Genomic DNA, 24,071 nt, shown 5'->3' with positions numbered 1-24,071 from the left:
CAGGGGCGCGGTGCGGGGTGGGGGTGTGCGTTGGCAGGACACGTGTCCTTGTCAGATTCACTGAGTCGCCCTCACCCTTGCTGGAATGAGGGAAGCCACGTCAGAGAGGTTGGAGGGTGGAAAGTAAGGCGTTAACGGGAGAGAGAACGTGAGTCCGTGGAGCCAGGGGGCCGACCCGTGTCAGCCCCGCTTCCCCACAGGCGGGGTGGGGGGGGGCGGTGTGCGAGTGAAGGGTGAAGCAGGGAGGTCGCTTGGGGGGTGGGCGTTGGAAAGGCACCAGGCAGGAATGAAGAAGGGATCTCCGAAACACAAAAGAAGATGAAGACTTTGCAAGCGGAAAGCAGGAAAAGGTGTGGGAACTCACAGCTCAGAAGTTGAGGCAAAGAAAAAAGTTACTGGGTGGCAGTGGGATGACGTTTATGTTAGGGTGCGGTCCCCCGTCGCCCCCGCGCTCGTGGGTGCTCAGAGCCCCCCACCCCCCAACCGGGAGGTGGGCGGTGTGCCGCGACGACGGGCACGTGATCTGATTCCACCGGATCTGATCTGGTACCATCCATGGTTGTAAAAATAGAAAACATGCCCCTACCTGCTTCAGTGGGCACAGAAAATTTCTGGAAGGCTCTTTCAGCCCCTGATAAGAGAGGTCACCTCTGGGGAGCAGGACTCACAGGTTGGACCCCCGGAGAAACTGGGCAGGAGGGCTTGAGTGAGAGCCGTGTTCATGATACTGTTGTCATAATTCACCTTTTCTTATTGTTTGTCTGTCTCATTTAAGAAAACAAGTAGTCCTTGCTTAACAAAATCTATCTGTAATGCTGAGAGTCTGGTAAAATATATTCACAGAGGATTTATTGAAAGGAAGAAAGACAGAAAGAGGAAGGAAGGGAGGGAGGGAAGGAAGGAAGGAAGAGTGAGGGGAAGGAAGGAGGAGTGAGGGGAAGGAAGGAAGAAGGGAGGGAGGGAAGAAAGAGGAAGGAAGGAAGGAAGGAAGGAAGGAAGGAAGGAAGGAAGGAAGGAAAGAGGGAGGGAAGAAAGGATGGAGGGCAGGAGGGAAGGAAGGAAGGAAGAGAGGGGAAGGAAGGAGGGAGGGAAGAAAGGAAAGGGAGGGAGGGAAGAAAGTGGAAGGAAGGAAAGAGGGAGGGAAGAAAGGAAGGAAGGAAGAAGGAAGGAAAGAGGGAGGGAGGAAGAGAGAGAAAGGAAGGAGCACGCAAACTCTTATCCTGGAGCTTGGTCAAGGCTGGCAAGGCAGGTTTCACTCAGGACCCACGCCAGTGGGTGATAGGACACTGCGTGGGGTTTTGTGTAGGGCACAAAGACTGGCCTCAATTCCAGATCCAGCAAGGAAAAGTGGGGACTCACAGCCAAGGAGTAGTGGGGGTCCGTGGGTTGGAAATTACTAAGAGGACACACCGGGCTAAGGTCGGTCTGGGTTCTGGCTAAATCGACCTAGCAGGATTCCTGCTGAAGGCACAATGGGGCGATGAGACATCCCCTGGGAGATGGTGGGGGACCAGGAGCCCGCCAAATATTGAGGGTGATCAGATATCGCAGGGCGGGGGATTCTGGCTGAACCGACCTGGCAGGATTCCTGCGCACTTGGGCAGTGCAGAGGTGGACCTGGAAGTCTACAAGCTGAGGCCCAGTTGGGAAGGTTTAGGGGAACCCGGGGAAATTGGGTCCAGGAGTGACGCCGTCAGTTCTCGAAGGAAAACATGGCCACATACATGCGGTGGGGTCCGTGTGAACAGGTTTACAGGGTGACTGCACGCAGATGTAGGGGTGTTTTTATGTTGTGTTAAAAAATAGGTCCGTACCAATCTAGAAAGATACGTTTCATAATTTGTTGTTGTTGTCGTTTTTTAATGTTTGGAACGTCTGTGGAATGGGCCAGGAATCTCATGAGAAACTATCAGATTGTACGATCAACAGCTGTTCTGGTTATCGTTGCCTCTGATGGAGGAGAGAGAAACCAGAAGGAGGATAACATTTTCGTGGCCCGTCTTCGCGGTCGTACAGTTTTCACAATCTGGTGTTTCTAAGCTCACCGTTCCAGTGAAAACAGCTGCGTGCTGAAGTGGCTGGATAGGATTTAAGAAGTACCGGTGGTTGGTCGGGGGGGCCAGTGTAGACATGTCCAAATCCAGGAGAGCGTGGGTGGCCCGGTGAGGGGTGGGGAGGTGTGGGAGGAAGCAGGGAGGGGGCTCATCTGCAGGGGAACCAAGAGAAATGGCAGGGTCCTAATGAACGAGACGAGGTAACGTCATTGCACGTCGATTTCCATCGTCACCCGCGTCGCGTGATTTCACAGTCCCGGGTGGTAAAAGTCTCCGTTTATTTTATTCACAGGTTGTACTCCGACTATCTCTACTTTGCAAGTTCGAATAAATCTGCTGATGACTTCCACGAGAAAGTGACCGAAGCTGTGCAGCTGTTTGAGAATTGCATGCTCGATTATTCCCTGCGTGCCTGCGTCTACAACAACACCCTCAACAATGCCATGCCTGTGCGTATCCTGGAAGCCGGCCCCCTTACAGAGCAGGCCACTCAGGTGGCATGGTGGATGGGATTTTAGCATATAAACGCAGAGAAGCATTTTAGTGTGCAAACGCCTCTCCCCATGCCTCTGAGCAGTGGTGGCTAGTGCACAAACAAATACGCACGGGCATAAAAATTGTATAGAAAGGCTGGGCCCTTTTGGCTGGCACCAGGCTCTCTTCCCTGCTCATCTCCCCATTGCGATGCTCTCTCCTCCCCCTGCAGAGGATGAGGCCACATTTAGGGAGACTGCCATTCAGTGAGGCTCCAAAAACCCACCCTGCAATTAGGATTGGCAGACGCGGGGACCCAGCTCTCGAATCGTCTTAAGCATCGTTCCCTGATCGATGGCGGATTGTTTTGGTGGTTTAACGAATCACCCACCGGTGACTTTCAGTGTTCCTGTGACAGGGCCTAAATGGGAAACTATCTCCCGTTGATCTCTCTTTTGCTTTTCTCTTACTTGCCTTCAGGAATGTGGCTGTACATTTCTTGCCTTTTTTTCTCTTTATGCAGAAGAAGCCGTTGGTGGTGAATTCAGCACCCTTCAGCTGGGGGTGGTTTTCTACCGCATAGCACCCTGGGTTGCCTGCCTTTTCAGCAGATTGGTGCTGCCGGAGAGCCTAACACAGTGAAGCTGGTGCTGCCCCTGTCCCGGGGCGTGGTTCACCACTGCTCTGCGGAGCGCAGCATGTGGGACGGCACAGACCGATGTGCTCGAGGTGGAGGCTGGGAACCCCCTGGGCGTGGGGTGCTCAGGGTCAAGAGGTTTCCCTCCCTCTTCCTCGTTCTCAAGGCCGTCGTATCTGGAACGCAGGGTCCTGGTTCCGGCAGGATGCGCAGAGGCAGCAGGTTGGATTGAGGCTGGAGTTTTCGGTGTGTCAGAGAAGATGCGGACAGGGGCACAGATAAGCCTAGAACCTGCCCAGCGGCACAGGGTGGAGGAATGGCCTTTGGAGCCAGACAGAGGTGTGGGTTCGCTTCCCAGCTGGGGCGTTTACTAAGCTGTGTGACTCTGGACAGTCGTTTTAGCTTCTCTGAGACGCCATTGCTTCGTCCTCAAATCGGGTAATAAGACTGCCGTTCCAGGCTGTTGTAAGGGTCAGAGTGATAGTCCCTTCGTGCGTAGGGGAGAAATGAAGAACCCTTGTCCTGCAGCCATCTTAGAGTTGCCGGCCCGGGCCCTGCGAATTAGACCGACAAAAGACAAATTAACAAGAGAGAGAAAAACCACAAGTTTATTAACAGGTGTGTTGCACCCGTGCGTGATGAGTAGCTCAGAGGGACGGTTAGAACTCAGGCTTGTGTAACATCCCGACAGGAGAAAAGGACATTTGTAGAGAGGTGACCGGACAAAGCAAGAGGACTTTGAGTTTCTAGGGCAGCAAATCGTGGGAAGGCAGGTAAACGTATGGGGGAGCTAATGGTTGATAAGGGCTAGTTGCATCGAGGTTTGTTATGTCACATCCTCTGATGCTGTCTTAAGGCGGATAAAGGTCTAGGGTTGTCTCCAGTGATTAATTTGGTCCGTCCTGGTGGAGAGGGGAGGAAGGGCACCCTGACAAATTTATGTACGGCTTGGAGGCAAATAGGGTGAGGGCGGAGAGCTTTTCTTATGTTTGTGTTTCTTCTCAGTTGCCTTGGGCTCAAAATAATCCTCATGCCAAAGTGGTATATTTCGGGGCAGCGTGTTCTGCCTCCCCGCACGTGCATTCGTCATTTGACCGTTGTCTGTGCATGGCACATGGGCTGGGAGGGCAGCCGTGACAGGACAGGCCTGGTCCTTGTGCCCCCGGGCTGTCCCAGTCCTGGCCGGGAGAGTGACCTAGCGGCTGGGGCAGGAGCCCTGGCTCCCAGCAGAGGCCACCTGAACACGAGGCACCAGGGGAATGTCTAGGAAAGGCAGTGTTTGTGCCGAGGCCTGAAGGATGACGGGCTGGGGACGTGGAGGTGGTGATCTGTCCAGGTGCAGGGAGCAGCTCGGGCAGAGGCCAAAGAGTTGAGCACGGAGAGCGTTTGCTACAGCTGGGCACAGCACATGGTTGCATGGGTGGTGGGGCGACGGGAAGAGGTGGGTGTGAGCCTTGGAAGTCTGGCCTGACATGGGTCCCCAGGGAGGGTTTAACAGTCGTAGCAAATCTGTGTTTCAGAAAGATGCCTGATGTGTGGTGCCCAGGGCTGGCGGGGTGTCTCCCAGAGACGGGGAGGCCAGGGTGGGGGTGGGATGGGGTTTCTGTAAGAGAACTGGGGGCTGAGTCAGGGTAGGAGACGGTGGAAGTTTCTAGAAACAATTAGGAGGACTAGTGGAAAGGACGTGGACAGGGGTTGGACTGGATCGGATCAAGCGGTGGGATGATGGGGAAGCCACGTGTTTGCCGGCCGGCAGGCCGAGTGCAGCATTTGCTTCAAAATGGCTCTGGTTCTTAGCTGTTGCTTTTTAGTATGATTGTTCATGACCGTGAGGGTCATCTGTGCAGGGCCCGCAGGAGAGAAGAGCCACTACCTGGAGATGTTTCTTGAAACTTCCTAGGTGTGGCGTGGTTTGGGGACTGGCCTCATTCACAGCTGAGACTTGATTCGTCTCCAAGGGCATACAGTGGGTGCCGACTCTGTGCTCAGCACCGTGCTCAGTGCCGGAAGAAGCACGGCCCTAGGATGACCTGGAAGGGAGAGGGAGGGGGCGGGAGGCAGAACAGGGAGAGTTGAGGTGATGCGTCCAGCTGGTGTGGTTCAGAGAAGGTGCTGGAACCGTCCTCTTCCAGGCCGTGTTACTACTGAGTTCTCTCTTCAAGAGGTTATGTGGCAGGTGCTCCGAAAGGGAGGGATAGGTGAGGGCTTTGCTTCGGGGGCCTTCTACAAGGGAGCGCCCCAAGCGGGCTGGATTTGGAAAAGGGCAGGGCGAGGCAGGGCCGGGCAGAGCTCCTGACTGTGAGGCTTATTTCAGTGGCATTTCAGTGGCTTCACGTCGTGTTTCTGTCCCAGGAGAGTGAGTGTCTGATGTACACGTGCAGTCTGAGCCCGGGGCCCTCTGCACCGCCCGGAGCTCGCCGGGCCAGCGCCTCGGCACAGTCAGGGCCACGGGGACAGAGCTGGCCGGATGCAGGTCTCACCTGGCTTTGAATAGGTTTCTAGGAGGCGAGATTTCCACAGCCACTGTGTCCCACAGACAAGACCCCTCCGCTGCCCTGTTGGCCTCCAGCTGGGAACCCTGAAACATGACAGACACCGGGTGATCAGTACACAGGAGTCGTCATGGGCCTCCACTTTGGGGTGTGCTGGAAATTCTTCCTGATCACAAGCCTTTGCCAGTGAGAGAGGGACGATGGGATCCAAGCTTCGTTCGCCACTGATTCTGCGCCAGGCACAGTCTTGAGCTCTTCATGTTCTGTCGTCCGTGCTGCCCTGAATCCCATGCCCATTTTACAGATGAGGACACTGAGGCTCACAGACATGGACTCTCACATCCAGAGACATAGAGTGGGTAACAGGCCCAGGGTTCATCCCGGGTCCTGTGGCCTTTCGGACTCATGGCATTCCCTCCTTTCCCTGGCTAGCTCCTAAGAGCACAGGTTTGAACTGGCTTTTTCACTCGAGCTCATGTTCTGCTGAGGATGGCGAGGTGGTGGCTGAGCCGACACCTTAGGTCAGAGAGAGGTGTCCGGGGGCAGGATCGGTCGACAGGACAGGGTGGGGGGCGTCACAGACGGCAGACTGGCCGTGACCCTTCAGCCCCTTGCTCACCGGGAAGAGCCAGGCAGCGAGGAGCAGTTGGGAACCCTCCTCTTGGGCGCGAACCTTCAATTCTGGGGCGAGGGACGCAAATCTCCCTCCAGCTGTGAGTCCCAGCTCAGCCACAGCGCGGGGAGGGAGAGCTTTTTCAAACATCGGCGGACCCTGGTGCCACCCTTCCTGAGACATCCCCCGCCTTCCAGCAGCACTGGAGTGCACCAGCCGGCCCCCGCCTCCTTCTCCACCTCCTCCCAGCCACCCCCTCTCTGTCACTGCCCTCTGCAGCCACACTCTCTCCTGTTAGGTCCTCCAGCCAGCCTCTCGCCTCGGATCGGGGGTTTGCGAAGCAGGGTTCCGGCAGCGTCAGCATCCGCGGGGATCTTGTCAGCAGTGGGACCCTCAGGCTCAGCCCCGGCCCACAGAAGACCGCAGCTGGGGGGGTGGGCCCATCAGTCTGTCTAGCACCTTCCAGGCGGATTGGAGAGACCGGTTCCAGCCCCTTTCCCTGGAACGTGCTTCCCCTGGGTTTCTTATCCTGTGGTTGTTTCCCTGCAGCATGGATCACAACTGGTGGCTGCAGGTTGTTTCTTCAGCGGCTCGGCTCTGTCCCCCACGAGGTTCCAGGCTCCGTGAGGCCGGGGCCACGTCTCTTACATAGCCACACGTCTCCATTGCCTAGGGGGGTACCTGCATGTAGCATGCACTTGGCTGTTTGCAGAATGAATGAATGAATGAATGAATGGGGAGTTTTTGAGACTAGCGGATACCGGGTAGGCTGTGTAGGGTGTTTCACCTAAACCCCTAATCGGGAACCGAGAGGCTCGGCATGGAGCCTGTCTGGAAGGAGCCCTGCACCCACCCCTCCCGGGCTCTTTCCCTGTGTGGCAGGAAAAGCCCCGGTGGCCGGGACCCGGTGTCAGCTCCGGGTGCCGCTGGGTGCCCCCCCAGCTGACCCCGGGCAGGCCCCCACCCCTCCCTGGGCTTCCATTTTTCCAGCAAGAGTTGGCCGCGGCAGATAACCTCAAAGGCTTCTCTCAGCTCTGCTGTCTTGTAATTTTACATCTATCAGACACTTCCCCTAAATACCGTTTTTATCTTTGCGCCGTTTGGATCCTCCGGCCTCTGCCGGGAAAGGTGAAGAAAAACCGTTCCAAGTGGGCCCGTCTTGGGTTTGTGTCGATGGCGCACGGTTGTGGTAATGATGCTGCGTGCACCGGGAGGCATCACTCAGGGTGACCGGAGCTTTCCTGGAGTGGTGAGGGGGGAGGGAGGGAGGGAGGGGGAGGAAGAAGGGGGACCAGGGCTGGCCAGAAGGGGAGGTGTTCAGGGGAGCCTCCTCGCCTCCTGTGGCCTGCAGAGCCCCGCGGGGTTTGTTCCCTGCCCTGCCGCTGCCCCCCCCCCCCCCACCCCGCCAGGACCGTCCCTGCCCGCGAAGGAAGGCCTTGCTGCAGGAGGCTTCAGCCCGCGGGTCTTTGTGCTGGGGGGCTCTGCCCACAGAGGGAGCCGACAGGCTTTCGGAGAAATAGTCTGTCACCTGTGGCCAGGTCAGGAATGCGTTCCGGCTGCTGTATCATCCCCACCGCCCCCCCCCATCCCCACCACAAACACCAGCTTCTGTCCTTCTAGAAAGTTCTCAAGCTGCACAGGCAGGTTCTCTGGAAGATCACCCTCGTGAGGGTGGCCCTCCCTGGGAGGGGACGGCCAGCGAGCCCAACAGAGACTTGACCTGCTCTGTGAGGCCCATGACTCCGGAAGGCACGCTCGTTACGGTCTGCTTGTGTTAGGGGTGCCGCACGCGTGATTTCTGAGGCTGGCACGTACTCATTCTCTCTCCGGCTTTGGTCCAGCTCGGGGGGTCTTCTTTAGGGGCCGGCGCGTGAGGCAGCAACAACCCCGGGGGGACAGGAGGCAGCTAATGAATTCTGGAGACCGCTTATCGCTTCTCACTGTTTATCTTCCTCCGCATCCTCCTGCCTGATTAGAAAAAGAAGGAAGTGGGAAAAGACTAGCGAGAGATGAGACTAGTCGGCTTCTGTACGTATTTTGTCAAACGTTTCACCGCCCTGCCACCACCGTGTCCGGCACGTTGCCCGAGGAGCACCGGAGCCCGGCAGGCTGGAGGAGCCCCGGGTCGGGCTGGGACGGAGAGAGGGACCCTGAAGGGAGAGCGTCTGTCTACGCAGCTGAGCGGCTGAGGCTGGGAGGGGGTGCCTGGGGGCCGAGTGCAAGCCAGACCAAGGGCTCCCCACGCTCGGACGGCAGTCAGGCTGGGAGTGGGGCCCGAGGGGCCAGGCCAGCAGGTGGGGCAGCTCGCACTGGTGACGGGCCAGGGGTGGGTGCTCAGAGACCAGACGGGAGCACCGGTTAGGAGGCTGTGACAACTGGGCCTGACTGGAGGGGCTGGCGTGGAGCTAGGCAGAGGCAGCAGGTGGAAACGTGGGAAGGTCGCAGAGGCAGAGCGGCAGACCGGAAATGGGGCAGGGTCCCCAGGACTTGGGGGAGGGCGGGGGGCCCAGGAGAAAGGGGCTGAGGGCGGAAGGGGAGAGCTCTGGTGTTTTCCTGAAGCTTTGAAGAGCTGAGCAGCAGCTGTGAAGTCAGAGGGAACGTCCCACGGCCACTCTCGTTTCTGACATGTTTGTAAGGCAGGGGGTCCCCCAAACCACTTTGGGTTCAGTATCTCCCCGGAAGGAATCACAGGACTCACTGAAGACCGTGCTTCCAGCAGAGAAGGGACACCCACTGAACCGCACCCCCCTGCCCCCCACTCCCACCCAGGGAAGGAGCACATGTGGCCACACACAGCATTGCCATCTGGGGACGCCCACCCGAGCCTGTGGTGTCCAGAGTATTTACTGGGACTCAGTCACATGCCATCCGCCTGGCTGGCCTTTACCGTCCAGTCCCTGCTGCAGGCCAGACCGATCCCCTGTCAGTCAGTCTCACTGTTTACTCTCCGGTGGCCAGATGCCCCAGGCCAGCCAAGCCACTTATCAGGCAGGACATCCCAGGTGGCCTAGAGGTCACCTCCCAGGAGCCTAGGCCAGAGGCCAGACTTCCTTTGGGTAAGGTGAATTCACCGCGCAAGCTTGCAGCCTGGCGTGAGAGAAGAAGGCACGGGAGGACGTCACCCCGGGTGTGGAGGTGGGAAGGAGTGGCTGTGCGTGACACTGCTTTCTTTGGATGTACACATGGCCCCTGGTCACGGACGCCCAGGTGGCACCAGGCACGGGGCGGTTCACTCACCTGGCTTGTTTCTGAGGTGTTGAACGTGGTTTTCGTGGCTGTCGTGTGCTGGGTGTAGGAGCAGAAACAGCCAGGGTATCGTGCAAAGAACGTTTGCGCTGTTCACAGTACAGCCTTGACCTCTTCCTTCACCTGAGTCTCCACTGGAACGTGTCGCGGAGCCACCTCCAGGGTTGTCGTGAGAATTAACTGTGACCTTAAGTAGGAATCTTCTGTGTGAGGAGCTCAGAACCCTTCCTGAAGACTCAAGAAAGCATGGCGTTTAAAATCTATCCTTTGGGGGCACCTGGGTGGCTCAGTCCGTGAAGCGTCTGACTTCAGCCTCAGGTCATGATCTTGTGGTTCGTGAGTTCGAGCCCCGCATCGGGCTCTGTGCTGACAGCTTGGAGCCTGGAGGCTGCTTCAGATTGTGTCTCCCTCTCTCTCTGCCCCTTCCCTGCTTGCACTCTGTCCCTGTCTCTCCAAAATGAATAAATGTTTAAAAAAATTAAAAATTGGGGGGGCGCCTGGGTGGCTCAGTCGGTTGAGCGTCTGACTTTGGCTCGGGCCATGATCTCACGGGTGGTGGGTTTGAGCCCCGTGTTGGGCTCCGTGCCGACAGCTTGGAGCCTGGAGCCTGCTTCAGATTCTGTGTCTCCCCCCACCCCCCGTCCCTCCCCTGCTCACATTCTGTCTCTCAAAAACAAATAAACATTAAAAAAAATAAAATAAAATCCATCCTTTGAAGGCACTTGTTTGCTCGGGCAACTCTTTTGGTGCTGGTTTGTACTCAGGCCTCGTATGTTTGGAAAAGCGTTAGGGAAATTACTCCCGAAGTGATGCCCACCTTCTGCCTTGGTTCTAGGTGAGGCTCCAGGTCGGTCTGTATGCTGTGTACCTTCTGGATTGGCTCACCGTGTTTAATAAAGAACAGTTCCTCGTCCTTCGCCTGGAAGACCACGCCTCCAACGTCAAGTACACCATGCACAGGGTCTTCCAGTTCCTCAACCTCGGTATGAATGTCACGCTGGTGGCCCGGGAGCAGGCATGAGCTCCGTGGACACTGGCTGTCCACGGTGCTCGCTGGGTCGCAGACAGACTCTGCGCACCGGGCGGGGCCGGGCCGGGCTGGGCGGCTGGTTCGGTACGTGCTCTTCAGGCGCGGGGCCTGGTGCCGGGGTGGGGGGAGGGGGTCCCTCATCTGGGAGGTTCCAGCCCAGCAGAGGAAGAGAAGAGGAGGAAGCCACTGATAGCCGAGGCACTGGTAGAGTGACGGTTGTTTCGTATACGTGCCTCCAGGGTCCCAGGAGGAATGGTGGAAGGGGTCATGGAAGGAGTGGTCTGCGAGCTGAGTCTTTGGGCTGGGCGACATGTCAGAGCATGGCTGGAAAGGTCTTGCAGAGGCCACAGGCTCGGAGGAGGGAGTGGACGGGTCATGGCATGCTCTCAGGTTTTGGGGGGCCCCTGGAGTCAGGGCCACGTGGCCACCTTCCTCTAGGAGAGTCCACTGCCGGTGGCCAGGGTGATGGCTTGTAGGGGTGGGTCTCTGGGCACAGAGTGCTGCCCACGTGGATGGGCACCCAAGGACTGCCAGAGCTCAAGCACTCCCGCAGCCCCATCTAATGATCTGGCCCGGGAATTCTGTTGATAGCATATTCCTTAAAATCTGTTTACCCTCCACTGGCCTCAGAACCCTTTCGTCTAGTGGTAGGAGGGAGTGTGATTGCTTTTTCCTCCGAAGGCCTAGAACCATTTTTCTTAGAGTGGGTCCCTAGTAGACTCTGCTGTGTTGGTGAGCTTGACTTTAGTCTCTGAGATGGACAGTGAGGCCAGTTCTGTTCCTTCTGCTGCGCGCACCCCAGTGACACCGGAATATGGTTTTTCTGTGTAAGGGCTCAGGACTTTGGCCCGATCCCGAGGGCCTGGCACAAAGTGGCCTGAGTGGTGATCCAGTCGGTTAAGCCAGTGAGGGACTAATGGTCCAGGGGGCTGGGGATAGAGGTGGCTGGCTTGTTCCCGGGCCTCTCCCCACTGATCTTGGTGCAGGTCTAGGTTCAGCTTATAGGGTCTCTGGGCACAGGTGGCCTTCCTGCCCCACCACCCCCACGGCCACGATACGGCACAACACACAGGGTGAAATGTGGCCCAGCCACAGGCCCTTTGCAACAGCAGCCTGAAGCAGAAATGACACTGGCAGGACTCCAGCAGGCTGGTTAGTAGGAAAATCTAAGCACATGGACTGTGCCTGGCAGCTCGCACAGTTATCCACGGACAGGCTGACAGCCACGGGAGCCAGCCCTTTGTGGGTATTTGGCACTGAGACCGGGAGGAGGTGAGGCTCAGGGGAGGCTGCCTCCCAGAGCCGCAGCTGCACTTCTGCGGGCAGGTGTCCAGCCCCAGGCCGGACAGCACCGGCTCCTTCGCGATGGCACGCTGCCACTTTCCGTCCTCAGCAACTCCAGGACCAGGACGGGTCTGGCCAGAGGACGGAGCACTCTTTTTTTTTTTTTTTTTTTTAACGTTTATTTATTTTTGAGACAGAGAGAGACAGAGCATGAATGGGGGAGGGTCAGAGAGAGAGGGAGACACAGAATCGGAAGCAGGCTCCAGGCTCTGAGCTGTCAGCACAGAGCCCGACGCGGGGCTCGAACTAACGGACTGTGAGATCATGACCTGAACCGAAGTCAGACGCTTAACCGACCGAGCCACCCAGGCGCCCCAAGGACCGAGCACTCTTGAGGGGAGGGGAACTCCTGGCCCAACACAAAGCACAGCTGGGAGTTTTGCGAAGCTCCTTCCTGCCGCGCCTCCTGCTTCATAGTCTTTTCTTTGTGTTCCAGGACCCCTAGGTGAGAAACAAGAGACCCTGATGACAAAGAGCCCCGCGTCCAACGCGCGACGTCCCGAGGACCGGAACCTGGGCCCCATGTGGCCGGTCACTCAAAAGATCCTGCAGGACTTTTACGGGCCCTTCAACGCCAGGCTGGCTCAGGTGCTTGCCGACGAGGCGTTCGCCTGGAAGAAGACCTGAGGGTCGGGGTCCCCCTGCGGTTTCCACTGTTACCGTGATTTAAAAATCTCTCTTTGGGGGGCGGGGCCCTCTTCCTCAACAGCCTGGAGAAAACCCCAAGATGATTCTTCTTCCCCTCCCTAGGCACCTGTTTAGTATAACCGTTTGTGGTGTGAAACAACCTGGCAACTGACCCTTCACGGGGCTCCGCCATCCCGGGCCATTGGAAACTCCACTTGGGAACCGTTCCCTCCTGCGGCACAGTGGCCGGGCTGCGGGGTCCAGGCGGGGGTGGGGGGGGGGCGGGGGGCACCAGGCGGGGTGTGGGGGGGCGGGAAGGAAGCGCGGCTGGGGGCTGACAGTGTGGGATCCGAGTGAGCGCACTGGAGGTCACGTCGCCACGCCGGAGGTCGCACCATCACGCTAGAGGTCACGCCACGACACTGTCCGAGTTACGCTTCCGTTCGGTCCTGAAACACCGGTCGGGCCACTACCTTCATTTGGGCAGAGCGAGGAAACAGATGCTTTCCTTTTTTCTCTTTCACTCCGAGGTCCGCCCTTTCTTCTCTTCAGATCTGAACCTTGTTAACTTCACTTTTACGAAAGAGAACAAAAAGCCCGAGCACATTCATCTCGGACCCCTCCCGTCCTGTCCTGGTGTTACTTACGTTTAACCAGAACACGAATGTTTCAGACGAAGCATTCCTGCATTTCACCAGCCGTAGCTCCTTTTCTGCCACTTTTGAGGGCTTCTCAAGAGCTCATGTAACCTCTTCCCAGAACCTGGGGCAAGTTTGTAATCGGGATACAAACTCAGCTTATAATTAGAAGGGAAATTTTTGTTTTAATGCCACACTGAGCAACTTCAAGGAACTGAACTCTCCGTGGGAAATCTAGGTGTCCTGGACCCTCCTCACGCACACGAGGTCGTCAGACCCGGAGGGTGTGTGAACTTCTAGCTGTGGCCACAGACAGGCCCCGTCGCTCTGCCCGCCCCCTGGAAGCAGCTCCTTGCCCACATTCTCCGCCCCGTGTCGCCAGAGGCCCTCCCCGTTTCCGCAAACTGCAAGACACGTGTGTCCCGAGGCAGAAACCGCGAGCCACACGTGGGTGTGCTGCGATTCTTCATGGGACCTTCCGGGCCGCTCGACCGCCTGGCCCACCAACGGATGGCCTCACGGTCTCGTCGTTTCTCGGAGGTGATGGCGAGAGACTGAAGACGGGGCTGGAGCCCCGGGTGCGAACTCGGGGAAGCTTCGCACCGGAGTGTTTGCAAGGTGAACCAGAACCTTCCGGGCAGGGTCCCCTACACCAGAGTCAGGAAGCGCAAACGTGCAGGTGTCCGGCCATCACGCGCAGACGTGAGGATTTGCTCAGCTCTCCAGCCCCGGAGCCGTCACCTCTCTGCCATCAGAGGTGGGAGGCACAGCCCTCCGGGAGGCGCGGGGAGGGCCTTCCGTCCGCATGGCACGGCCGAGCTGTTTCTGCTGCTGAAGACCCGCTTTCTGGGACAGCAACCCCCCCCCCCGCCGCCCGCATCTCTCGCGGCCGGCAGGGAGTCTGGCCGGAGCACAAGGGAGCTGCGGGGAGATCTCACTTTCAGCGTGTGTGTGTATTTATTCGCAGTGGGGGGTGTTGTGTGCGCGTGCGTGGGTCCGTTCTCTTGAGTGGGTTCCCTTCCTGTTGTGTCGCTGATGAGGCGCCCCTGCCCTGGGCGCGGCCCTCCCGTGGATGAATTTCCCTGCCAATTACCTTGTCGTTTTCAGTACGTGTTTTGCTGTCCCACGCCAGCCATAATTACAACACAGGATTTTTCCTACACGCTCCTATGCATGCGAACAGCATGCAGTGTAATTCTGCTTCTTACAGAAGTATTACTGGAGGTATTATTTCCAATATTATTTGGTTTATTATACAAATCTTTTTATATGCGCAGGCCCAGCCCTTCCGTGCCAATCTGTGCCATCCGGACAGTCTCTCTCAAGGGGCCTTTCTCCAGAGGGCATGTCGGTTGCCTTTGCTCTCTCACGTTCAGGCCCGGTTCCCATTGACAGTGCAGGTGCCGTTCCGAGCGGCGGTCCTGGGGCTTGTCATCCAAAACCAAAGTGAAACGGAGCATTTCTCATGACCTGCTGTTGAAGTTACTTTGTGTCCCCAAAGCTGTATATCGGATTGTACTCCATTGTACGCCCTTAGTAGTGGAAGGTATGTTAAGTGAACCAGTTATGCTGTATTTTTATTAATATTGAACATAATTAAATGTGGACCCCTGTGACCCGTCCCTGGGAATGCATGCTGTTCCTCACCCCACCCCCCCAAGCACTCGTGCTAGGTTCTCCATGGTGTCTGCTGTGCACGAATGAATCTCAGAAGTAGTTCAGAGTCTGAGCTGCGTGCTTTCTGTGCACGCTGCGCGAGGGGACCTACGGCATATGGTGACGGGAGAGATTGTCAGAGGAGGAAGGGCTTCAACGTTATCGGTGACTCCCCACCAGAGGCCTCCCGTGGGTGTGGGTCAGGGTCCCAGGGCCGGCCCTGCCCGTAGACCAGCCTAACGTGGTCGTCAGACATTTGGATTTGAGGGTGGGGTGACCACAGGCAGGCCCAGCCCTTCTGTGCCAGTCGGTGCCATCCGGACAGTCTCTCTCAAGGGGCCTTTCTCCAGAGGGCATGTCGGTTGCCTCTGCTTTGCTTTCTCCCGTTCGGGCCCGGTTCCCGTTGACGGCACGGGTGCTGTTCCAAACAGCGGTCCTCGAGCCTGTCGTCCAAAACCAAAGTGAAAGGGAGCATCCTAGACTGTTGTCATCATGGCTGCTTCCTTCATTTCTGGGCCCAGGCCTGGCCCTGGGGACAGTGATTTTGAGACTCCTGGTGTCGCTGGGTGTGTGTCACTGTCATTAGGCACTCAGGGTCCCTTGGCTGCACTGGGATGGGCAAGCCTGTGGGAGGAGATGGGGTTGTCTCAAGTTTGCGGTTCTAGAGGCCTGGGGCCAGCATGGGCCATGGTCCCCTAGTTCTGAAAAGACCACCCTGGGAGCATCCCTCTCCCAGCACTGCTCCCCATAGTGGTGCATTGTAGGCAGGGGGCCAGTGAGTCCAGACCTGGAAAGAGGAGGAGCCCATCTCTTGATGAGGGAGCCAGGAACAGCGTGGCTGAGCAGAGAAAATCCGGCCTGCGAGGAGAAAGGGGGCGGGTGGGACACAAGGGGGCAGGATGGACGGGCGAGTCTCCAGGATTGATTGATTCCCTGTCCTGGAGCCTTTCTGGAAACCCCCTCTGCTTTGTTCCCACCCCTACTTGGGAACCAGCTCGCAGGGAACGCAAGGACGCGGATCATCTGTATCTTCGTGTAAACCTCCCTTTGGAATGACCTCTTCCCAAATGCCCCTGTGTGGAACAGAAGCAGAGGCAGTGCTCCGGAGGAATTTCTGGTCTCAGCCCGCAGGGAGGGGGAGGGGGAGGTCTTGGGTGTGGGCGGTGTTTTCCTGATGCTCCAGAGATCTCACCCTGTGGGTAGCCACTCTGCATGCGGGCGGGCGAGGCAGATCCTGTGGAGACTTGTAGGGAGAACCTCTTCCCAGAACCCCGGGGCAAGGCTCTGGCTGAGCAGCTGGGAGGGGGCAGGCCCACTGGTGGGCCCCAGCAGCCTGAGCAGCAGCGGCCCTGGGGGAGCTGTATTACTGTCCTCCAGCTGTCGGAGCAAATTATGCCAAACTTAGGGCCTTAAAACAACACAAGTTTATTATCTGGCAGTTCTGGAGGTCGGAAATCCAAAATCAGCCCCATGGGGCCACGGCCAAGGTGTGGGCTCTGTTCCTTCTGGAAACGCTAAGGGAGAATCTGCCTCCTGGCCTTTTCCAGCTCCTGGAGGCCGCCCCCTTCCCGCGGCCCCGGCCTCCATCCTCGGTGCAGCACCTTCAAATCTCTGACTCTGCTTCCGTGGTTATGTCGCCCTTCTCTGTCACCCTCCCGCCCCTCACAAAGACTCTGGTGATTACTCTGCCCGCCCCCCCCCCCACCCCCCCGGATATTGCAGGATTCTTCTCCTATCTCAGGATCATGTCTGCAAAGGCCTTTTTGCTGTGTAAGGTGACATATTTATAGGCTCCAGGGACCACGGTATGGACATCTTCAGGGGTCATTATTCAGCTGTGCATAGGAGGGTGGTCCAGCCAGCCAGTCAAGGGAGTGGGTGCCCTTGGCCTGTCCCTTGCAGCTGTGCCCTGTGGGGCCCAAGCAGGTCTGAGCGGGCAGCCGGCTGCCTAGCAGAGAACCAGACCTCCCAACGCGTCCGTCCTGAAACGCTGTGTCTCCCTGTCCAGCAGGGCCCTGCGACTGGGGTGCTCGGGACAGGGTGAGGCCAAGCCAAAGCCCCACCTTTCTCCCAAAGTCAAAGTCATTCTTTTGTGTGTTTCTTCAAGTGAGCCCGGGGGCGTCCCTACCTCAGGTGGGACTGTCTCTCCATCTCTGGGTAAAAGTGATTTCTGAGCGCTGACAAGTTTTGTTTTTTCTTTAGACTTTCTCGGTTCCCTAGGAGACCCACATCAGCTGCATGGGCAGTTTTGAGTTTCTGAAGTTCAGCTGTTTCCTAGTTAGTCATGCTTCAAGGGGAGCTGCTTCTGAAAGTTACAAAAATAGTTTGCGTGGTTTCTGGTCCCTGAGAGAGCCTCTGGGGGCCAGTGACCTCCATGAACTCCTGCTCCAGGGATGGCATGGGAAGGCTGACTTCCAACCTCACTTTCATCGGCCGTGCCTCATGGCCCCAAGCTGGACCCAAGTCCACAACCTCTACTCTGTCCCTGCTCCTGAAGCCCCGCCCGGGCAGTCTGGACCCTGTCTCCAGCCCTGGCCACCCCCCTGGCCCCCTTCCATCTCCTCCTTTGCAGACGGGCTCGAGCACAGGTCTTGGGCAGAAGGGTGGAAAACTGCAGACAGCCCAGGGTTCCTTAGGGCTGTGCAGATGGCTCCCCTAGAGCCCGCACGGGCCAGGGCTGAACACCGAGGTGGAAACGGTGGTGCCCCGGGGAAGCTGCAGCCGGCCTGCCTGCGAGGGACACCAGTTTGCCCTCCTGAGGGTGGCTGCATCCACCAGCCAGGGGCACAGGCCCGCCCCCCCGTCCCTGCCACGGACTCAGGCCCGCCTATCCCCCCTCCCCCCCACCGATACAGGCCCGCTCCCACGTCCTACACTGTTGCGCGTAGGGCTAAACAAGGAGCCAGACTGGTCCACTCCATGCTGGGCAGCATTTGCTGGCCGCCCTGTGGGTGGGGCGTGGAGGAGAATACGAAGGGGGCCCCCTGCCCCACCGTGAGGGCCCCTTACTTGCGGCACAGCTTGGGGGTAGCAGGGAGGCCGCTGGGCATGAGGCTTTGGGGCTTGCATCTGTGCTCTGCCTGCTCTGAAAGGCCCCTTTAGGGTGGGATCTAGAAGCAGGTAGATCTGTTTCAAGGCTGAATCCGGCCCCCGCCCCCGCCGAGTTTCATGGTTTTCCCAAGCCACGCGGTGAGATTACGGCGGGGACCCAGTGGCGCAGAGAAAGGCCGGGCCCAGGAAGTCGAGGTGGGAAAGTGTCCAGCTCCCCGCCCCCAAGTCTTGAGCCATTCTTCACCATCCTTCCACCAAAAGGGATGATCTGCCTTGCGCTCCCCCAAACGGCCCCGCCAAGAGGGATGGAAGGGATGGAGGGCAAGCCCTGGGGCTGGAGCCAGGTGTGCTGGGTTCAAGTTCCAGGCGGGCTGGGTTCCTCAGTGCAGATGCAGCCACCTCGTCATCTTGGGGACACCACTGGCCTTTCCCACATCCACACGTCTGTGAACCTCATGAGTGAGCGTCAGAGTTAAGACAACGGTCTACAAAAGTACAGACGGGATCAGAGGCTGCACACCTGCCTGAGATCACACAACTCTGGTCCCCAGAAACAGGAGAATGGCGACTCAGATTTTTCACCTGTTAACTTCAAAGTCAATGCCTTTAACTGTTGATGCTCCAGTGTCCACCTGCTACCCCCGCCGCCCACAGAGCCCTGCAGCCTCCAAACTCCTTTCCTACCCCCTCAGCTCCCATTTTGAAGACCCTCAGGGATGGGTCTGGGCCTTCTGGGCCATAGGCTTGCTTCTGCAGACCCATCCATCAAGGGCTCTGCACCGTGAGTGGAGCTTCTAGGGAAAACACAAGGAAATAAACACGACTTTGTTCTGCCCAGCGGGTCTGGCAGCACAGTGGTCCAAGCCTCCCACCTATAGGATGAGGAAGACTTGGGGGCTGCCTACAGGGGCCAGCAGCGTCCTGAGAAGTGGGCTGCCCTCCCCGAGGCCCCGCCCCACCGTCCCAAAGGCCCCAAGGGACACACTTCAGCTAGAAAGTGTGCAAAGAGTCAACACTTAATTTTTTAGCAAATGTTTTCAGAACATCTACTTTGCACAAGGCACCGGGCCAGACTTTGGGGTGGGGGCTGCAAATTGGCTCGTTCGCCGATTCCTTCACTGGCTTCTTTCACCAAGTATTTACAGAGTGCTGACTGGAAGCCTGGAGATAGGTTCCCAGGAAAGCAGGCCCGGTCCCTGCCGCCTGGACCCGGGGCCTCGGGCGGCAGACAGATACAGATCGGAGCGTCACCCCAGCAATGCAGAACTGCAACAGCCATGGGGCGCCACCTAGGAGAGGAACTGAGGGCAGTGACCTCTTCCTGCTGTGACCTCCACCCTTCCCCAGGCCACTGCATTTCCTGTGTGTGAGAGGCCAAGCTGGAACTCGTGACCCGGCTGCCCCCAGATGGCGTGGGCACAATGGCAGCATGCCAAAGACCCGCCAGGGTGCCCCCAGAGCCTCCGGGCCAAGCGCTTGGGTGCACGGGGCCTCACGGCCGTCATCCCACCCGGGAATGCCTCCTTCACCTTCTCGCCCGTGCAAAGGGGCCGATGATAAATACGTTAGACATCGCGGGCCCAAGAGGTAGAATGGAAGACATGATGCAGGTTCCTGTTTAACAGAGAACACAAATTGCCATAAATATTTACTAACAGGATTTTACATATAATAATTCAGCACCATCTTTTGGTGATACAGGTCTGCTTAGGAGAGGATGGAATTCTTTTTTTGGGGGTGACTAACATTTCACTTAAAGCGGTTCTAAGTTAGTGTGCCCTAGCGAATCCCTTGGGGACGTTCATCCCTAAAGACTGTCGGCAGCTGTCTCCAGGCCTTGCTCCCCTCCTCCTGAGACGCTCTCACTGGGGAGACCCCAGACCCCAGACCCCGGTCTCCAGAGCAGTTCCCTCCTGGCTCTGCCTCTTCTGTCTGATCTTGAAATGTTGGGGGCGGGGGGTGGGGGGGGGGGAGGGGCGGAGGGGGACACGCTCTGTCCTCAGCCCTCTTAGCTAGCTGTCCTCTCCTGTGACTGCGTTACCCAGTCCATGGTCTACACCGCCACCTCTATGCTGATGGCTCCCAGGCCTCGGCTGGTGTGTGTCCAGGTGGGGCCACCACATCTCCACACTAACTGAGCATCCCCCCTCCTCCCAGCCCTTGGGGTCTGACCCTGCCCCACTGGGCCCTGCCCCACTGGGCCCTCCTCTGCTGGGGTCCTCCCCCTCTAGCCCCTCCTCCTCTGGCCCCTCACTCTCTGGGCCCTCCCCCTCTGGGCCCCTCCCCCTCTGGGCCCTCCTCCCCTGGGCCCCGCCCCCTCAGGGTCCCTCTCCTGCTGGGCCCCTCCTCCTCTAGGACCTCCCCTACTGGGCCCTACCCCGCTGGGCCCCTCCCCCTCTGGTCCCTCCTCCCCTGGGCCCCGCCCCCTCAGGGTCCCTCTCCTGCTGGGCCCCTCCTCCTCTAGGACCTCCCCTACTGGGCCCTACCCCGCTGGGCCCCTCCCCCTCTGGCCCCTCCCCCTCTGGGCCCTCCTCCCCTGGGCCCCGCCCCCTCAGGGTCCCTCTCCTGCTGGGCCCCACCCCCTCAGGGTCCCTCTCCTGCTGGGCCCCTCCTCCTCTAGGACCTCCCCTACTGGGCCCTACTCCGCTGGGCTCCTCCCCCTCTGGTCCCTCCTCCCCTGGGCCCCTCCCCCTCAGGGTCCCTCTCCTGCTGGGCCCTTCCTCCTCTAGGGCCTCCCTTACTGGGCCCTACCCCGCTGGGCCCCTCCCCCTCAGGGTCCCTCTCCTGCTGGGCCCCTCCTCCTCTAGGACCTCCCCTACTGGGCCCTACCCCGCTGGGCCCCTCCCCCTCTGGCCCCTCCTCCCCTGGGCCCCTCCCCCTCAGGGTCCCTCCATCAATGGGCCCCTCCCCCTCAGGGTCCTTCCACCACTGGGCCCCTCCTCATCAGGGTCACTCTCCTGCTGGGCCTCTCCTCTGCTAGGTCTCTCCTCCACTGGGCCCCTCCCCCCACTGGGCCCCTCCCCCACTGGCTCCCACCTCAGTCACGGTAGCCAGCCCATGTAGACGAAATCTTTGAGCTCCCACCCGATCACCGCTGCCCGTCCCACCAACCCTGGAACCCACCTCCCCTGCCCTCCCACTCTGCCTCCTGCACGGCGGTTCCCTCCGCCCCTTCACTGCCTCCTTCAGGTCCTCTCTTGGAGTCCCATCCTTGGACCACCTTGACTAAACAGCCACTCCCTCCCCCTTCCCAAGCCACTCTCTCACTCCTCTCCTCTTCCCTACCTCCCCGAAGCCCCCATCCTGCTGCCTCTGCCCCCTGATCCCGACCGTTCCTCGCCACCAGCCCTGTATTAATCATGGTTTTCATTTCTGTATTTCATGATGCTTTGACTTCTCGGGGGTCCTTCAGCCCTCCCGGGGCCAGCTTTCTCCTAGAGAGGGCAAACATCCCCCTTGTGAATGAGCCTTTCATATGCAAGCCAGCCCCATCCAAGCCCCTGCTCCAGACCACCTCCTTCATGGGTCACCCCAGGTCCAGGTGCCAGACAACCGAGACAGCCCCTGGCCTGAGCCCATCCAAGTCACTGCAACCAGCCTGTCTTAACCCTGCTTAGCCTGATTACCCGCTTAGCCCATTTCTTCCTTGGTCAAGACATGACGGTGGCCTGCTGCTCCCACCTCCCTGCATCCCCTTCTGTGACCTGCATCCACCCGGACAGGACAGGACGAGGCTAAGCCAGGCATGCTGCTGGGCCTCTGGAAGAGCCCCTGTCTTCCTGGGGCGGGAGGGAGCAGGTGGGGCTGCCCACTCCACGGGGTCCTCCCACTTCTATCTGAGGCTTTCTCAGAGCCCAGGAATCCGGGGCTGTCCCAGCAGCCAGTTCTGAGGTTAAGAAGAGGCCCCCCTGTGGCCGGCAGCTCCTCCTTGCGCTGCGAGTTCGAGTCATGACTCAGGAATGGGGAGTGGCCGCCTTCCTCGGTTGGGGCTGGCCTCCAGAGCTCAGGAGGGCAGCCAGACATCTCACCGTTGCCATGGAGACCATTTGTTTACTCCTACCTCCAAATGAGATAATCTGGAGAACTGCCATTTTCTGTACTTTCAACATAATGGAATTCAGGAAAATTCCAAACCCAAGCCAGCCCCCAGTTCTAAAGACGGAGACCTCGGCAGCCGGCGTGGACGTCAGGATGTGGGCAAACTTCTCTGGCCGGCCTCTGATCTCCTCCTTCCCCTGAGAGCATGTATCTCACGATGCTCGATCCTTTCCTGCCTCCCTGCCTTTGCCCAAGCTGTTACTCCCCGCCCCCCCCCCCCCCCCCCCCGCCATGGGCCCTCCCCGCTCTTCAACTGAGTCAGCATCTTACTCCGCCCCAAGGCCAAGTTCAAGTGTGGCCTCCTCCTCCATGATGGCCTCCTGGATTCGACCCACCCTCCCACTTCTTGACCTGCATGAGAAGGTCTCCCCCATATTAGTCACGCTCCCATGTAGTGCATCCTTGGCTTTCTAGTTGATTCGCACCAGTCAGCCCACAGCGAAGCCTGGGGAGCCCTATCCCCAGATAGCCAGCAGTGGAATGAGGGAGGCAGTGGATACCTGGAGAGAAAAACGAGCTGGAAGCCTTGGAGCTGGACAATACTGGGCAAGTGACTTCACTTCTCTGTGCCTCAGTTTTCCCTAGCTACCCACCAGGCGTTGGGGCCTAGAGGATTTCAGGGGCCCTTTCAGATCCGCCCCTCTCTTATTTATTGCCTTTTGGAAACCTGCCGCTTTCCCCACGGCACTTAACGTCCTAAGGCGTTTTGCAGAGGCAGTGCGTGGAGAGGAGGTGGAGACAGGGGTGAGGGTGGGGACTGGCAACCCGCTCCCTAACCTTCTGGGGTTCTGGGGATAGCTGCCCTGGGGAGCGGGAGGCACGGAAACGCAGCCCCGCGCTGCCCCCGTGTGGCCTGCGTGGGCACTGCAGCGAGGAAGCCTTTCTCAGCCAACCTTTGGGAGGGCTGTCCTGGCGGACGTCCACCACCCATCGGGACGCTCGCTGTCTTCCCGCTCACCTCTCGCCTAGGCCAGGGAGCCCCCGGGAACCAAGAGTAACCCCAATAACAGGGCGCCCAAGGGTGGAAGGGCGCAAGGTCTCAATTCAGCCAGTTAGGAACATTGTTCTGAAGGCACCCGGGTGTGGGAGGAAAGGGTGGTCTTGGGGGCCCCCAGGGGTGCATCCCGCTTGCTTCTTGGTCTCCAGGCTTTTAGGCATGATCACGCCCAAGTGTCCGCAGGGAAAGGGAGGCTTGGGGAGGGCCAGTCGCAGAGCTGACTCCCCATCGGGTGCTCCCTTCACTCCATGGGGGACTTCCAGAACTCGCCCTCCCGATGGGCTGAGCTGAGACCCTTTGTACCTGGCAGTGGTCCAGACACGTCCTCCCCAGCCCCTCCCCACCTCGCTCCTCCCACCTGAGATGCCTCCCCTTCCCAGCCCTCACCCCCGGACAGACCCTTCCAAGCACCCAGTCCTGAGGCAGCCTGTGGGTGGCCAGGGAGGGCCCTGAGGGAGCCATCACCTACCCCAGCGGGCCTCGGAGGTGGGGGTGGAGGTGATGGGGAGGGCCTGGGCTTGCGGCTTCTGCCCGCAGACACACAGAACTCCATCCCTGCCCATCCTCTGTGCTTCTGCCTTCTCGCTTCTCCCCTGCATCCTCCCCTGGCTGGGCTCTCCTCTCTGTCCCCCGCCCACCCCCCCACCCCCCACAAAAGACCTGCCTGCCTGCAGTCCCCACCTCCTTAAGCCTTGCCTCTGTGGCCTCTTGGTCCCAGGAGGCAGACTCTGCTCCCCCTGTCCCTGAGCCATCCGTTCCCAGATGCGGAGGGAGGAACTCGGTGGGTCCAGGGAGCTGCTGGGCTCCCCCCACCTCCTCTCCCAGAGCCTCCCTGTGCTAACTGAGCACCTGTCCCGCTTTAGTTTAGACACACTAGGGGTCTGGGACCTCCATGTGTCCATGGGAACTCATCCTCCTTGACCCAGTTTAACAGGGCAGACCTGACCTTCCCTCTGTCCCTTTGCCTTTGCGTTCTTCCTGTGCCTTCCCCCCATTTCCTCCCCACTTGCTGTCCTTCCAACAGCAAGGAATTTGCTGGACTCAGCATGCTGGGCTGTACTGAGAACAGCTGGGTTACACTGGGCACAGCTGGGCTGGGCTGAGCTAGGGTCCT

The 24,071-nt window shown here is 58.9% G+C and overlaps 1 protein-coding gene across 6 annotated transcripts in view; it reads left to right on the top strand.

Annotated features, from left to right (window-relative positions):
* The window catches only part of CHST15 (carbohydrate sulfotransferase 15), an 80,319-nt gene extending 67,533 nt beyond the window's left edge, over window positions 1–12,786 (top strand). For all 6 annotated transcript variants that reach the window (XM_058698037.1, XM_058698039.1, XM_058698041.1 and 3 more), the window contains exons 6-8: window positions 2,347–2,503; window positions 10,352–10,499; window positions 12,327–12,786. In XM_058698037.1, the coding sequence (XP_058554020.1) occupies window positions 2,347–2,503; window positions 10,352–10,499; window positions 12,327–12,517 (496 nt within the window). In that variant the 3' untranslated portion in view covers window positions 12,518–12,786. The remainder of the gene's footprint in view (window positions 1–2,346; window positions 2,504–10,351; window positions 10,500–12,326) is intronic.
* Window positions 12,787–24,071: the final 11,285 nt, after the last annotated feature.

This window comes from Neofelis nebulosa, chromosome 13, assembly GCF_028018385.1.
Source record: "Neofelis nebulosa isolate mNeoNeb1 chromosome 13, mNeoNeb1.pri, whole genome shotgun sequence".
Lineage (NCBI taxonomy): Eukaryota > Metazoa > Chordata > Mammalia > Carnivora > Felidae > Neofelis > Neofelis nebulosa.
Note: the sequence above shows the minus strand (reverse complement) of the source record. Positions and strands in the feature narration are given on the sequence as shown.